The sequence below is a fragment of the Heterocephalus glaber genome, unplaced genomic scaffold (genome assembly GCF_053883595.1).
Source record: "Heterocephalus glaber isolate CG9 unplaced genomic scaffold, H.glaber_assembly_v1.0 deba00001472, whole genome shotgun sequence".
In the NCBI taxonomy this organism is placed as follows: Eukaryota; Metazoa; Chordata; class Mammalia; order Rodentia; family Bathyergidae; genus Heterocephalus; species Heterocephalus glaber.
The window spans coordinates 43,890,463-43,907,114 of NW_028258315.1; the positions used below are offsets into that span (position 1 = coordinate 43,890,463).

At 41.8% G+C, this 16,652-nt stretch overlaps 2 protein-coding genes across 6 annotated transcripts in view; one reads left to right on the forward strand and one right to left on the reverse strand.

Moving 5' to 3' along the window:
* The first annotated feature begins 4,488 nt into the window (after window positions 1-4,488).
* Window positions 4,489-16,652, forward strand: part of Il15ra (interleukin 15 receptor subunit alpha) — a 36,596-nt gene continuing 24,432 nt past the window's right edge. For all 5 annotated transcript variants that reach the window (XR_002398226.2, XR_002398227.2, XR_002398228.2 and 2 more), the window contains exon 1: window positions 4,489-4,765. Coding sequence is in view for 2 of the 5 variants with exons in the window: in XM_004854525.4 (XP_004854582.1) it covers window positions 4,489-4,765 (277 nt within the window). In the remaining 3 variants the exon portion in view is untranslated. The remainder of the gene's footprint in view (window positions 4,766-16,652) is intronic.
* On the reverse strand, window positions 4,738-5,947 carry LOC147826337 (uncharacterized). Its single transcript, XM_087181318.1, has 2 exons — window positions 5,653-5,947; window positions 4,738-5,272 (listed from the first exon to the last, which is right to left on the reverse strand). Exons 1-2 carry the CDS (start codon window positions 5,682-5,684, stop codon window positions 4,738-4,740), a joined length of 567 nt encoding a protein of 188 aa, XP_087037444.1. The 5' UTR covers window positions 5,685-5,947.

Genomic DNA, 16,652 nt, shown 5'->3' on the forward strand with positions numbered 1-16,652 from the left:
GCCTGAGCCTCCAGGGCTGGGATTACAGGTGTGTGCCACCATGCCCGGCTACTTCTGTTCATTATTATCTTCTCAGTATGTACAAGTGCTAAGACCAGAGACTTCCAACTGATAAAACACCAAACCGGAGAGAATGTGCTTTCAAAAATTAAAAAGTAAAATTCCAAAACATCTTTTGAGTTCAAAGACAAAGAAACTTTAAATAGTTATGAAACTCACTTCAATCGGATATATTTAAATTTAGTTTAATTTTTCATAGTTTAATTTTTCCAACTACAAAAATGATCAAATTATGATAAGCCTCCAAATTCACATAATTGGTAAATTACCAAGAAATAGATTGGTCTCTTGGAAATGTTTGCTAGCAAAGACTCTTCCCAGGAAAAAAAGGTAAGAGATAATTTTTCCCGAGAGCAGGCAAGCTTTTGTGTTCTAGAATCTAAGGCTGTGTGTCCCACAAATGCAGTCCACAGATATTTAATTGCTTGGTGTTTATGTGTTTATTGGATTGCAGGGTACAAGGAAGGCTGGCTCAAATAAGCCTTTTTGGAAGAAGACTCAGGATAATGAGATAATCTGCTTGCACTGTCTGTGATGATGGAAGACATCCAAAAGCTTTGTCTGTTTGTTGCTTTTGTTTTTGTTTTTCAGTGTTGAGGACTGTGCCAAGCTATATCCCAGACTTTTTTTAAATTTTTGAGACAGATCTCACTAAGCCAGTAAATTGCCCCACCTGTGCTGGAATTTGCAATCCTCCTCCCTCTGCCCCCTAAAGCGCTGTGATTACAGTTGTGCCCCACTAGCCCCTGCAAAAGCATTTTGGAAGGATGAGGCAGGAGGATTGCAAGTTCAAGCCCAGTTTGCACAACTTAGTGACATAGGGAAATCTTGTCTCAAGATTTAAAAAAAATGTGCTGAGAATGTAGCTCTGTGCAATGGCCCTGGGTTCAATTCCCAGCACCAAAAACATGTACTTTGAATGGAGGTAGAGTGCCTAGAAGAGAGCCGAGTGGACTTGCTGAGACCAGAAAATGGGGTGAGTCAAGACAATGACCTTCACAGTGATACAGACAACACAGATAATAGGCCCCTCCCATATTCCCTGGGCCTTGGGTCCTGGGTCCTGACAGGATCCAGAAAAGGGAAGAAAATAATTTGGCACAGAGCAGGCAAAAGAAAAGGGGAAATAGAATAAATAGGGAGAATAGAATAAAGGAAAGAATACTTTCAAACTTCTGTTATCTTGGCAAGTATGGCACTCAGAAACAAAACTAAAGAAATAGGATATTTTTTATTTTTGATTTCTGAGAAGTGATTCCATTCTCTACATCCAATTTTCTTTTTTTCCTGCTGTTAAGAAAACTATTCTGTGAGTGGACTTGTTTCCTTCTCATTCGTCTCACCTCATTTTCACTGCCTTGGGCTCCCTAGCCTAGCTGCATCAGCGAGATCCCATTATGCAGGCTGCTACAGACTCTGTCTTGCTACTCTAACTCTGTATCTTCAGAGCTAAAGATGTTATGATTAGAAATGCATCACCCCACACAGAAGACCTGCTGTGTCCGGCACCCTAGGTTTTCCTGCTGGCCTACAAACATCTTAGAATAACCTTAGGACCCATCAATTCCACTCCTTAGTATGTGCCCAAGAAAATGTGTTTTCACACAAAGGCTTGTACTTGAATGTTCATAGTAGTTACATTCATAACACCCCCAAAATGAAAATAACCAAAATATCCATCAACTGGTGAATAAATAGGGGGAAATTTAATGGAATTTTATTTTGACCTAAAAAATGAAGTCTAGATATATGTTACAACATGGATGGATCTTGAAAATATACTGAGAAAAAAAAGTTAGGCAAAAAAGGATGTATTACATAATTATATTCAGAATAGGCAAATTCATAGAGATACAAAATAAACTGGAGGTTACCAGAGTTGAGAGGAAGGGAGATTTGGAGTGATTACTAATAGTTACTGGTATTCTTGGGGGCGGGTGATGAAAATATTCAGGAATTAGTAACCATGGTTACACAGTACTGTGAAAATACTAAAAAATAATGGAAATGTTCACTTTAAAATGGTGACTCGTCAAATGATTTATAACTCAATTTAAAAATTTAAGGTTATAAAGAATATTGTGGTTTGGATCATATGTGCCCCCCCAGTTCATTTTTTTGAGACAAGGTCTTGCTATGTAATTCAGGCTGGCCTTGAACTCACTATGTAGCCCAGCTTGGCTTTGAACTCCCAACAATCCTCTTACCTTAGCCTCCTGATACTAGGCTTACTGCCCAGCTCCAAAAGCTCATGGTATGAAGGTTTGTTCTGTAGCTGATGGTGCTGATGGGAGCTGGTAGAACCTTTAAGAGATGGGCCCTCATAGAAGGAAGTTACATCACAAGAGGCTTGTCCTTCAAAGGGATATTGGGTTTTAGGCCCCTCCTCTTCTCTCTCTGCTTCCTGGACACCATGAGGTGAACAGCTTTGCTCCTCTACACCTTCCTGCCATGGTGTTAAGCCTTACCACAGGCCCAAAACAATGGCCAAGTGACCATGGACTGAAACTTCTGAAACATGAGACAAAATAAATCTTTCTTCCTTTTACATTGTTTTATCTCAGGTGTTTTGTACAGTGACAGAAAGCTGACATCACAAAGAAGAAGGAGAAAAAAGTAAGGCCCTTACTCTTGAGTCACATCTCTTCCTTCCCTTTCTTGGTGGCCCTGTCTGACCTACTTTCTGCCTGGTTCCCTCCCCAGTCCTGAGGGCCTAGCTGCCCCTTGCCAATGAGCCTAAGGCTGCAGGCCCTACTACTAGGCCTTGCCTTTCCTGACCCCAGGGCCTGGTCCCCACCTCCAGTTCTGCTACAAGTGTTAACTGATGAGCAAATGCCCCACCCCAGTGTGGGTCCTTAATAGACGCCTCAGAACAAAGTGTTACCCCAGTCACTCCCGGATTATAGACACTGCCTGCGGAAGCCATTTAAGAAATCTATCCAACAATCTTAAATTCACAAGGTGTGTTTCATACAAAAATATTGGCTACAGTGTTGTTTTAATATTGAAATAAGAGAGGAAAGTTAAACAATGGTAATTTGGTGCAGTTAAAATTTGTAATAATATGGAAATCCCTACTTTATAGAGGTTCATAAAATCTAAAAAGGTGTCACATGTTGTATGCTCTGCATGTATCCAATAAAATTTTTATTCAACCTTCCCAGTCTTAGACATATGCTCGGGGAGGAAATACACTGGCACTGCGGTTGCCCCAGTTGGAGGCACAGAACTATTCCTGCTAAGATGAATGAGCGGTCTTCCTGTGATCACCCCAGGCTGGGTGATGAGCACCTGGTGTTCATTACACTCTACTTTTGATATCTGAAAATGGCCACAAGAAAAGGAGCTTTTATGAGTCTGAAGTACATGAAACGTTAACATTGACTATACTTAGAAGCTGGGACCACATGTGGTTTCCAGTCCTTTGAATTCCTTTTCTGTGCATATTTTGCACTTATCACATCGATTTTAAACTTTTTAGGGTAAAAGGAGCAAGCAGAGGAAAGTCTTCCCCTTTTCCCACGTGGAGGAAAACTTCAATTCATACACTACTTAATTCAAAGAGAATTTGTGCGTGTTTCTTCCCTCAAAGCCTCAAATAACCCAGGGATTTTATTTAGGAAGCTGCAGACTGAAGCGCTGGGGTGTCTGTCTCCCTCAACTCCACTCATCCACCTGGGCATTTCCGACTCCGCATCCGGAGTTTTCCCAGTTCAGATCTGGTTCTCCGTAAAGAGAAGCTTGATTTGGGATTTCAAGAACGATAACACCCACCCGCAGTGGAGGAGGTTGGTAGACCCGGAGAGCTCGCCGAGGGAAACGAAACGAGGCGCAGCGATTGACTGTCCATTCTTCTCTTCCTTCTCCGCTTTCTGCCCTTCAAATATTTGACCTTTTCTTGGGGATGAAAGAGGCAGCAGGAACAAGGCAAGGTAACCTGGACAGGGCTGGAGCAGGAGCGGTTCGCCACCACCTCGGAAGCAAGCGGGTAGCCGGGGCTGTGCATTAACCCAAGAGCACATAGTGCAGGTGACCCGGACGAACTGTCCGCTTCCCGCGGCGGCCACACCGCGCGGCAATACCTCCGCGCTCACCCACGACGCCGACGCTGAGCGCAGGAAACTTACAAAAGTTCCAGGCGTCCTGGACGAGGCTCTAGAGAGCGGGGCTGAAGTCTAGTGTAAACATCGAACAACACAGTGGACTAGAAACCTTGGCCTCCGACTGCTTCGCCCATTGTCTCTGCGGGGGGCGACACCGCTCGACCTGTCTGGGAGTCCCCAGAGCAAGAAGCGAAGAGGAGGGCCCCGGGCTTGCACAGGTGAGGTCCCCAGGCCTTTCTGCGCTGGGTCTGCAGGGTACCGGGGACAGGAGCAGTGGCGCGAGGGTCCTAGCAGCGCCGTGGCTTCTCCTAAATCAGGAGTGGGTATGCTGAGTCACGGATCTGTCACCGCTTCGCACCTCTCCCCAGCCCTCAGGGGGCTAAAGCAAAAGCGAAAGCGAATGCGCCAGGCAGGCGGCCGGTCCCAGAGCTGCGCTAGCCACCTCCCCAGGCCGGGCCATTGCACCCGCGGCCGGCCCAGGGCACGCTGGCGGGACACTGCGGGTCGGACCGCCATGGTCCCGCGGCAGCTCCGGGGCTGTCGAGTCCACGCTCTCGCCGCGTTGCTGCTACAGCTACTGCTCCTGCCGCCGGTGACGCTGGGTAGGGAGCCGGGTGCGCTCGGGCGGGGCGGCGGAGGGGGCCGAGGCTCGAACCGGACCGCACAGGTCTCCTCCTCCCCTGGCTGGAAAAGGAGCCGGAGGGGCAGGACTCGGTGTGCGTTGCAGGGGGCCGGAGCGGGCGCTACGCGGGCAGGAGGGACACGTGCAGGAGCAGAGGGGCGGGAAGGGCTCCGCTGCCGGCCAGGCTCGCGCTGGCTCCCAGGTCACCCTCGCCGGGGAGCGAGCTACCGACCTCAGATTTCCGAGAGCTGGAGAGGAAAGCAGTTCTGAGAGGTCCAGTTTGGCAGTGAGAGCAAAGTTGTGCTGGCACAGCGCTTTGGAGAAGTGCGCGCGCTTCTGCGAGGCCACCTGCGCGGGCTGTGAGGGTGTCGTTGCACGTCCGGCGGTCCCCGAAGGGGTCTGGGCAAAACGGCCCTCCCTCTGGACTTTGAGGCGAATGTAAATGAGAAGAATGGGCAGCTGGGAAGATGGGGTAGGGACAGCATGCCTGAGAAGGAAAAAAAAAAAAAAAAGTGGTAAGTTACACACCTGGAGACCTGAAAACATCTGGGAGTTCTAAAGTGGGCAGGAAGCAGCGAGCTGGGACAGCCGGGAGCCTGCGCTCCAAGCAAAAAAGGGAAGAAATGAAGTTGGTGATGGTTTGGTGTACCCAAGAACCTGGATTGTTCGCAGATCTAATGTCAGCGGGAAAAGTCAAATGGGTGACTCCAGGGTTTTGTTCGGGGAGCTAAAAGAGGGAGGAGAAAAGATGGATGTAGGTGGGTCCTTGTCCAAGCCGCTTTGTCTTTTTACAGTAAAGGAGCCCTATCGGGGTCTGATAAGAACTATAGCCTTTCCCCAGAAAAATACATGCATGTATATACTTACAAAATGTGCATATGATTTGGGGCCAAGGTCATCTGTGGACATCCATGAGCGGTAGCAACCCCGTGATCTCTGTGCCTGGGTTTTAAGCAGCAGCCTCAACGATTTTACATCATTGGGTTTTATGAAGTTTCATTTTCTTGAGACTGTGGTACTGGATTTCTCTTACATCTGAGAAGCTGAGTTATGCTGGTGACCTGATCAGTTCCTCCCAATTGGCTAGCTGGTGTCCTGGAATGATCCCTGAGGAGATGCTAGAAATAGCCAGCCTCTCAGCTACTCTCTTACAGAGTGAGGAAGTGGAGTGCTGCTTTAGTCAGAGTATCTACCTGCAAGTCAGGGGAGCGGCGGGGGTTAACCAGTCTCTGAAGCTCGGGGCATCGCACAGCTTTGCACTCTGGCCTTATAAAGGCGGTCCTGCCATCAAGCAGCCTTGTTGTTTGTTTGTTTGTTTGTTTGTTTTTAAAAGCCTCACTAAGGTATAATTAACAGACAATAAACTGCATATATTTAAATTGTACAATTTAATAAGTTTAGAGTGAATGCAGAGTTTATAAGTTTAGAGGTAAATGCGTATACTCATGAAACTAACATCTCAATCAAGAGAATAAAGTGACTTTCACTACCAGGTTTCCTCATGTCCTGCCTAATCCTTATTGCCAACGCCTGAGCCTGCAACTACTTATCTCTTTTCTGTTAATACTGGTGTGCTGCACTCTCTAGAATTTTATATAAATGGAATTATACAGTATATACTCTTTCTGGTTTAGCTTTGTGCACTCAGTAATTATTCTGAGAATCCATCCTTGGTGTAACTTGTACACCACCATTTGTTAATAAACCTTTGGGTTGTTTTCACTGTTTGTCTTTTATGTGTAAAGTTGGTGTGAATATTAACACTATAGATTTTTGTGTTGGTGTATTCTTTCTTTTATCTTGGGTAGGGAATGGCTAGGGAAGAAGTGACTAAATCACATGGTAGGTGTATGTTTAACTTCTTTATTTTGGTACCGGGGATTGAACTCAGGACCTTGCGCTTGCAAGGCAGGCGGTGGAACCACTGAGCTAATCCCTGGCCCTATGTTTAACTTCTTAAGAAATTGCCAAACCATTGTCTAAAGAGGTTGTACTATTTTACCTTCCCAGAAGCAGTGTAGAAGAGTTTTAGTTCCTCAGCATCCATGTTGGCACTTGGTATGAAGAGCCTTTTAAATTATACCTATACTAGAAGGGGACCAAGAGATGGGAGAGGAAGAATTAAGATGTGTTTTGTATATGTACCAACTCCCCATGATGAATGTAGTCATTATGTACTGCAAACGTGTACTAATAAAAATTTTAAAACAAATTTTGCCCATTCTAATATGTATGTAGTGATCTCTCATAATTTAACTTGCATTTTCATAATTAGCGATGTTGAGCACCTTTCTATGCACTTCTAAGAATTGTCTTGTACATATCCTTTTTTTTTTTTTTTTTGGTACCAGTGATCAAACTTGGGTCCTTGCACTTGCGCAGCAGGCGGCAAAACCACTGAGCTAAATCCCCGGCCCTGCCTTGTATATATCTTTTTAAATGAAGTATCTGCTTAAATCTTTTGCCCTTTTAAAAACTGAGCTTACATTTTTATTTGAGTTTTGAGAGTTTTTTTATATATTCTAGTTACAAGGCCTTTACCAGATGCATGATTTGCAAGTATTTTCTCAAACTCTGTAGCTTGTATTCATTCTCTTAACTGAGAGCAGAAATCTGTAATTTTGAGATCCCATTTATTAACTTATTATGTATAATGCTTTTTTGTCATATATAAGAAATCTTTCCTTAGCCCAAGATCATGAAGGTTTTTTCTTTGTCTTTGTTCATCTAGAAGTCTTACTGCTTTAGGATTCACATTTATGGCTATGGACAATTCTGAGTTAATTTGTATATAGAGTAATTTGAGGTATGGATTGAAGGTTGTTTATGTTTGTTTGCTTTTTGCCTGTGAACATCAAATTATTCCCAAACCATCTTTTGAAAACATTGTTTCCTATGGCTTCCTCTTACACATTTTGAATACGTTACCCATATATGCATGGGTTGGTGGCAGTGTACAAAACATCAACATACAAAAACCAATTGTATGTCTATGCATTCTCACTTAACAATTGGAGATTGAACATGTTTTCAAATGTCACTTTTAATAACTTTGAAAGGTTTGAAATTCTTAAGACATAAATCTGACAATAGATGTGAAAAATTTGTGCACTGGAAACCTCAAGCTATTGCTTAGAGAACTTAAGAAGAACTAACTCCATGGAGAGAGATACCATTTTGTAGATTTGGCAAATCAGTATTGTTAAGGTGTCAAGTCTCCCCAAATCAAAATTCTTACAGGTTTTCTTGTAGAAATTGACAAACCAATTCCAAAATTCCCATATAAATGTGAAAGACCTAGTATAGCCAAAACAACTTTGAAAAATAACTAAGTTGGAGGAAGTCTCCCTGATTCTGAGACTTACTGTTAAAGTCACAGTCAAGACAGTGTGGTGTTGGTGTAAAGACTGACAAAGAGACCATAGGACAGATCTGGTATTTTTAAAGTGATCTTAAAAGCAAAGGAGACTCAAATTATTAAATTTACTATGATTCTGGTCAGAAGTTATACAAAACAACACATTCTTTATCAGTGAGTATTAGTCTCCAATCTGTTCATGCTCCTGTCCATAGTAGGTACTTATTCAGGTGCTTATGCATCCTGATGTCTTATTCAAAAGCCTCACTTGGAGGGAAATCCATTATTTTGAGAAAAAGTTTACTTCTTAATTAAAGGTCAGCACAATCCAAAAGGCTGCAGATGATTTGGCCAAAAGCTGCTACAGAAGATACTGATTTGTTTGAAGATGAATATCCCTGGCACTCAGTTTTGGTTTGTTTTTGTTGTGTAGGGGATTAGTTGAGGGTGTTTTCACAATTTATTGTGTGTTTTTAAGAATTTATAAGCTGTTTTTCAGAGCTCTGAGGGACTTTGCCCTAGCCTTTTATTTTTTAATTTCAAACCAATTTTATCTAGTTTTTACTGCTTTTATCTCTCTACTGATAGAAAAAGAATAGTAGTAAAAACCGATATGTACAAAATATTAAATTTTTTGACACTAAATGTTAAACAGTGGATGATTACATAAATTGAATGGAGTTGTTTTCAAATAGTATGCAGTATATGACTTGATTTTGAGTATCAGATCTAGAAGTAGTTACCCTTTAATAGGAAAATATATCACTATGTATCACTAGTATGTGTATATGTATGCAGTTGTTTGCCTTTTCTTTTTTTTTTCTGTCAAAATTTGAATTGGTTTTGTAATTAGAAAGATAAATAAAACTACAAAAGAAATAACAGTAGAGATCTAGAATTTAGGAGTTCTCCTAATTCATCATTAATTCATGATAGCTGATCTCTATTTCATAACCTTACACATTTTGAAAAACAAGTTTATATGAAGTAACTACATATAACATTTGTGCATACTATGCACACATTTTACAAATTATTTGCACAATTATTGTTGGAGTTGTGGTTAAGCTTCCATTATCTCTCAACTGTTTTTTAGGTTATTTCAGTGTGTTTGATGTACTGAATTGGTTCTAAACAAAATGGGAATAACTGGATGAAAATGAGCTAGGCAGAGTTTTTTAAAAGCAAAAGAAAACCCTCAGTGTTTAAGAAATAGCATTCTGGGGATAGTCTTTCAGTCAAATCATCATTTGTGCTTATTTGTTTTGAGGTGGATCACTTTTGCCGTGTTGATTTTGTTGAATGGTATGAGACTAAATGATAAGCATATAAAATCTCTCAGTATACATTTTATGTCCCTTATCAGTGTTCCTCATTATATATGGTTGATATTATTAGAATGTTTTCTCCTTGAAAGACTTGATTCTCTTCTGGGCAGTGGGGAGCCCCTGGAGGGTTCTGAGCAGGGCTTACATTATGGACTTGCAGAGTGGAAAAGCTACTCTTGCTAAGAGCATAGAGAATGAACTGCAGTCAGTAGAGCCTGAAGGATGGAAGCTAAGCTGAACCTTTTGCAATAGTTGCAGTGAGTGGTGATAAAATCCTAAACCAAGACTCTCAATACAGGAGACTGGAGGGGGCAGGGATCCTCTTGAGTCCTAAAAGGATGGAATATATTTACTTTTTTTTTTTTTTTTTGGTATTGGGGATCGAACGTGGGACCTCCTTGCACTTTATATTTACTTACTTTTCATTTGCTCACCAGCCTATAGCCACTCAACCTCCCAAGTCCCAAAAATCATTGTTTAAGGACTTGAACTGTGATGAAATTCACTTATCATGTAAGGTAGAGTGAGAATCCTTGTTAATGAGTCAGAGAGAGAGAGAGAGAGAGAGGGAGGGAGAGAGTTGATGAAGTTAGGGAAGTGAGCTAAGTACAGTCTCTACTTACAGTGCCAAAAGAAAGTGTGTTAGGTTGGCTGATATTTCAGGTAGAAAATAAGGAAGAAAGATGGATAAGTAGCTTCCCAGAGGCCTTTATTCTTTTGTCATTATCAGCTTCACATTGAGCTCCCTGAGAGAACCACATCTTATGCTGCTTTATATCTCATGTTGCAGGTGATTGAATGGTATAATAAGTGAAAGAAAATTTTGGAATGGTTTTTGACTCTGCTTAACAAATGGGAGGGGTATGCTGACCTGACAACTTTTGAACTCTGGATAGGAGAGTAGGCCAGGGCTCCTTGCCCATATTAGACTCTGTAAATTGACTTTACCGATTAAGAAGCTTGACACACAGGTTCTGGAAAGCAGAAAGAGGTGTGGCCTTACACACTGTTTTGCTGTCTTCATTTAAATGATTATTATGGCTTATTATGTATATTTTTCAGCTGTGTGAGAGTTTTGAAATCCCAGAGCCTTAAGTTGGCCCCAATTTCTCTTACTTCATTCACACCGGTATATGTCTGCATAAGCTACTAACTTCAAAAAATATCTATTGAATATGGGGCTTAGAATAGTGAGGGTATCAGAGAAATAAATTCACTGTCTTCAAGGAACTTAACATATTGTAGATAAGGCAAGATTTGTTTATATTGAATATCTAAGGAGCAAAGCTATGAGAGAGTATGTAGATATTACAATAGAGGTATCAGAAGTTATGACTAAGGCTTGTGGAATTGAAAAGTTATGGCTACAGTTACGTGTATTATCTCTGATGTGGTAATGAGATCATCTGGCTTTGTAATGTAAGTAACTGTCTACCACTTGACTGGTTGGGTTGGCTGCAGTACATTGATGTCCTTGTACATTCAAATATCAACTGTTCCTGAGTTTATCTTTGTTTGAGGACCATTCACAATGGAAAGACTCCAAGTAAAAATCCTTTCATAGAAACACAAAAAACCAACAAACCAACAAAAAACACCAGAGTAGATATTTCAAAACCTCTGGCTAAAGAACAACCAAAAATGATGACTAGTGTAGCACAAAAATCTTTTTAAATACATAGATCATAAAAGATATTCAAGTGTTTAGCTGAGCATGGTGGTGTATACCTGTAATCCCAGCACTTGGGAGGCTGTGGCAGGAGGATTGCCATGAGGTTGAGGCTACATAGTGAGTTCAAGGCCAGCTTGAACTACAAAGCAAGACCCTGTCTTAAAAAAACCCAAAAAACTGTTTAAATGAAAAATACAAATAATGTGTTGTGGGGACATATAACATATGTAAAAGAGGTCTGGGGATGTACCTCAGTGGTGCTGCGCCTACCTGGCAAGTGCAAGGTCCTGAGTTTGAACCCTGGTACCAGGGGAAATAAAAAAACATGTAAAAGAAAAATGTATCACACAACAGTAACACAAAGGCTGAGAGGAGAGAAATGAAAGTATATTATTTAAAGTTCTTAATGCTTTTTATGTGAATGGTATGAAATAACTTGGAAAATAAACTGTGATAAGATAAAGATATAAACTATAGATCCTAAAGCAACTTTAAAATAATACAACAATGAATTATAGTTAGTAAGACAACAAAGGAGATAAAATGGCACCATAAAATATATCTAGATAATTCATGACATGATCATTTCCATAAAAATCCTATGGAATATACAAAAATACTATTAGAGTAAGTGAGTTTTTGAATGAGTTTCAGAACACATGGTTAGTATAACAAAAAAAATCACAATACAAAGTACTTTCAACAAACAATAGGAAATTGAAATAAAATATTACCATTTGCATTGGTACCAAAAACTATGAAATAGTGATACTTCTGACAAAAGAAATACAAGGCTGGTACACTGAAAACTATAAAACATTTCTAAGAGAAATAACAGAAAATTTAAATCAAGAGAATTACGGTGTTTATGAATTTTAACAATATTCATTGTTATCAAGATGTTAGTTCTTCCCCAAACTCGTCAATAGATTTAATGAAATTCAAGTCAGAATTTCATTCAGTAGGTGCTTTTTTAGTATATGTGCTGTTGAAGCGAGAACAGTGGGTGTTTTTTTGGTGTAGAAGTTGATAACATATTGTTTCTAAAATTGAGTAAAGGACCTAGAAGTGCAAACTATCTTGAAAGTGATTAACAAAGACTTACATCACCTGGCTTCAAGATTTATTATGAAGGCCGGGGATTTAGCTCAGTGGCACTGTGCCGGCCTTGCAAGTACAAGGTCTTGAGTTCAATCCCCGGTACTGGAAAAAAAAATTTATTATGAAGCCATACTAGTCAAGACACCATGGTATTGATGTCAAGATGAGCGAATAGATAAGTAAGTCAATGGAATGGTGGGTAAATATATACATACTTGGTTCATAGGTAAATACTTGGCTCTAGCTCAGGATCCTATCCAAGTACCACTGGAGTTCTATCACTGCTGGAAAATGGACAGAAAACCTGCTAAAGATATAAGAGGTTGGCTGTCACAGTTGGGAAGGAGCAAAATAAAGTTCCACCCATGAGACCCTGCCTGAGCCTGAGACTGGTGTAGGACAACAAAAAATGTCCCCATCCTATTGGGTGGGCAAGCATCAAGTAACAAGCACATCAGCCTATGGCCAAGGTGCATGAGGAGATCCCCTCTCTGTTGGAAGACAAAAGATGAGAGTGGACCAGGAACATTGAACAAAGCTCTCTGACATGCCAACCCCTCATGCAAGCTCTGAGATAACACTAGAGGAATCTGAAGCCCAGGTGCTCTGTAGCACAGCAACAGCAAAATCCAAATGCACCTCAACTGAGTAGATGGGCTCAGTCCTCATTGTCAGTCTAGCAGAAGACAAGTCCCATGGGATGGGGAAGAGTGGTAACAACTGTTGCTAACAAATAGCCAAATAGGAAATAGAGGACTCCCACTCTGACAGAAAGAAGACTCAGGGTATTGGATGTGCTGATGGATAAATAGATTCTGCTGAGGAAACTCCTGTAGTAAGTTCTTGAAAATATTTAATTGTGTGATTATGCATCAGATTGTGTGGTGAAGCTAAATGCAAGAAGTGAGTGAAGACAGAGTGAAGAGAGGAGTAGCAAAGGCAAGGAAGGGCTACAGAAAAGGGCTGGGTGAGGACATGAGTGGATGAGATTGAGAGGATACAGGGGCAACAGGCAGCATGTGTGAGAAGAGACTGAGCCCGATGGGATCATAAAACAGAGGAAAGGCTAAGGTGCAGGTGATTTGGACAGGGGTCATTGCAGAGACCCGTCACTCCACACAAGAGTTCCGCATGTTTTGGAGAGCTTTATGTTCCTGGATGAATCAGATGATCATAGCCCAGCTCTGTGCCTTTGCAGTCACACAGAGATTTGTCTTGCAAAACACTATGTATGAGGCATTTGGTGTGAGGGAGGGATTCTGAGGCTCCCTAACCATCAGAGATTTCAGAATAAGTCACGGCAGGGACTTATCAGTCCTCTGGAGATGGAGCACTGACTCTGTGGTCTCACGGGATTCCTGCAGGCCCAAGACAACAGTGCTAAAAGGCAAGTTTGGGGTAAGCAAGAGAATGGGCAGGTGCAAAACTTCAATTAGATACAATTCTACCAAATAAGATCTAGTCTTTTTCTAGATGTTTCTCCAAGGCGGCATGTCTCTCTTATTCTCTAGGGTCACTGATCTGTGCCTGGAGGGAATTATCCAGCCACAGATGATGTAATAGCACCCAGGCAGATCCAAAGGTCTGGGGCTGGTAGGGCTTACTTAGAAGGAAGGAGTGTACCATTCCAGAGCCCGCCAAGTATGTTTATGGGCCTCTGCATTCTGGCTCGCTGCCAAATACTTCTAGGGTTGATTTGAGTTGATTTTAATGGTCATTGCTCTCCACTCCAACCCATTCCTCCACCCCTCAGAATTTTGCCAGCTGTTTAACATATCATAAAACACCACAGACGCAGATTTGAAACTTTGGTAGCACAGGGAGAGAGGGGAGGGGAAGGGGAAGGAGAAGTAGAAAGAACAAAAAATGTGTTATGTACATGTGCCAACTCCCCACAATGAATACAATTATTATGTACTGCAAACATGTACTAATAAAAATTTTAAAACATTGTACTTTGGTAACACAGAGCTAAACCCATGGTCCTGGAAAGCTAAAAAGACATGAAATTTCTGAGATTGAGGATGGAGGATTAGATCTACTAAAAATGCAAAAGAACACAGCAGGAGGAATGTGTAAAAGAAATCTTTATTGATAGAGTCAATACCATGACCTGAAAAGGCTATGAACAAGCTTATTCATAACTTTAAGAGAAATTCTAAATAAATGCTAAAACATCACTTTCAATGATCCACCTGTAAATATTAGAGGACAGCAGTTCTCAAGAAATGTGGTTCATAGCCGGGCATGGTGTGCACACCCATAATCCCAGTACTTGGGAGGCTGAGGCAGGAAGATCATAGTGAGCTCGAGGCCAGCCTGAGCTACACAGTGAGTTCAAGGTCAGCCTAAACAAATAGCAATACCCTGTCTCAAAAAACAAAACAAAACAACAAAAAAATGTGATTCATGGATTTTCACCTGGAACTTGGAAATGCAGATTCTCAGGCCCTATCTCAGGCTTACTGACTTAGGATCTCTGGAGTGGGCCAAGCATTTTGTGTTTTAACAAGCCCTCCTGGTGAGTCTGATGCACAAGAACACTTGGGAACCACTGACAGAGAGGACCTGAGGTGAAGAGAGGCAGTAAGAAGCAAAACAAGGACTCTATATGGCAATAATGAACCAGCCCAGGAAGGCAAAGCTGTGACTAAAATACCAAATGTACAAAATGTGGAGTGAACAAACACCACTGGATCCTGGATGTGGAAGAAAGAACTCTGAAAGGCATAAATAGAGAGTAAGAAAAGAGCACTATGATAACAACGATTCGGGAAATAAGTTTCCTTACAAGTAAGTAGAGGCCTGATTTGTCAGCGGCTCTTAGACTTTCCTTCAAGAAGAATCCTGAGAGTTCCCAGTCTCAGACCATTTTCTGTTACCATAACAGAATCCCTGAAATTGAATGATGTATAAAGCATGGAGGTTTGTTTAACTCGTGGTTCTGTATGGCACCAGCATCTGCTTGGCCTCTGGGTGGTGAGGGCCTTGTGTTGCAGCATAACACGGCAGAGGACATCACATGGTAAGACAGAGCAAATGTGCTAGTTCCAGTCTGTCTTCTTTCTCTTGTAAAGCCACTCAACGCCATCATGAGAGCCCTATCTTCATACCTTAACTAATCCTAACTACCTCCCAAAGGCCTAACTTCAAGCACCATCACCATGCCTTTGGGATTAAGTTTCTAAGACAGGATGCACCCAGACTTTTATGCCAAACCTCTTCAATGTTCCTGTTCCTCAGAACAGGATTCTCTTCAAAAAATGACACAGGGGCCAGGGATTTAGCTCAGTGGTGCCATGCCTGCCTGGCAAGCACAAGGTCCTGAATTCAATTCCTGGTACTGGAAAAAAAATACGCACAGAGTACCAATATCAAAAGTAGCAAATTGATACTATATCATTATCTAATAGTCCATATTCATATTCTATCAGTTGTCCTAATACCATGCTTTTTAGATTTTTCTCCTCATTCTAGACCTAGTCTAGGATCACATGTTGCATTTAGTTTTGTGTCTCTTTAGTGTCCTTTGAACTGGAATACTTCCTCTGCCCTATCCCATATCTGGAATACAAGCCAGCTATTTTGTAGAAAGTCCCATAGTTTAGGCTTTTCTGACATTTCCTGATGAGTCTCACATTACAGATTTTGGGCAGGAATATGACAGAAGTGATCTATCTTTTTCAGTGCATTGTACGAAGAAGGAGGTACAGATATCAGTTTGTCCCAGTATTGGTGATGCTCACTTTGATTACCTGGTTCAAATGAAGTCTGCCAGTTGTTAGCATTTTCCCTCATTACTAGTCACTGATTTGTGGGAATGTTTTGAGGTTGTGCACAACTGTAGGAATTCTGATCATATGAATCTCTGAGCAGCAGAACCTGCTCATGGAGTGATCAGAGCTGACTGTATAGTTGATATGAGCTGCTCTTTTCTGCCTGGGCTGAGGTTTCAAGTCTGTGGCAGTTTGAATGGGAAGAAGGATGTGACATGGGAGAAGCAAGAATCACCTGAACCCATGGAGCTGAGTTGAGACTCATGTGGGTCTTTGACCTTCAAGACTCCTGCCTTCATGATGGGGTGTCCTACTGGGCCTCCTCATCATGCTGTTAAAAAAATGACCAAATGGACCGGGGATTTAGCTCAGTGGTTTTGCTGACTGCTGCGCAAGGCAAGGACTGGAGTTCCATCCTCGGTACCAAAAAAAAAGGCCAAAGAATGAAAGAAGTGAAAAGCAAAGACCCCACACACTAGAGGAGCTGTCCAGCCTGCTGTGGAAGGCACCTCCAGGTGGCTGCCAGATCTCAGAGCTGCAATTTCACCACCCTTAGGTGTGAGGAAGGACTGGCCCTCTACTCCCTTCTTATTCTTTACAGCTGGGTAGATTGGGCTCAGTAGAGATGGGAA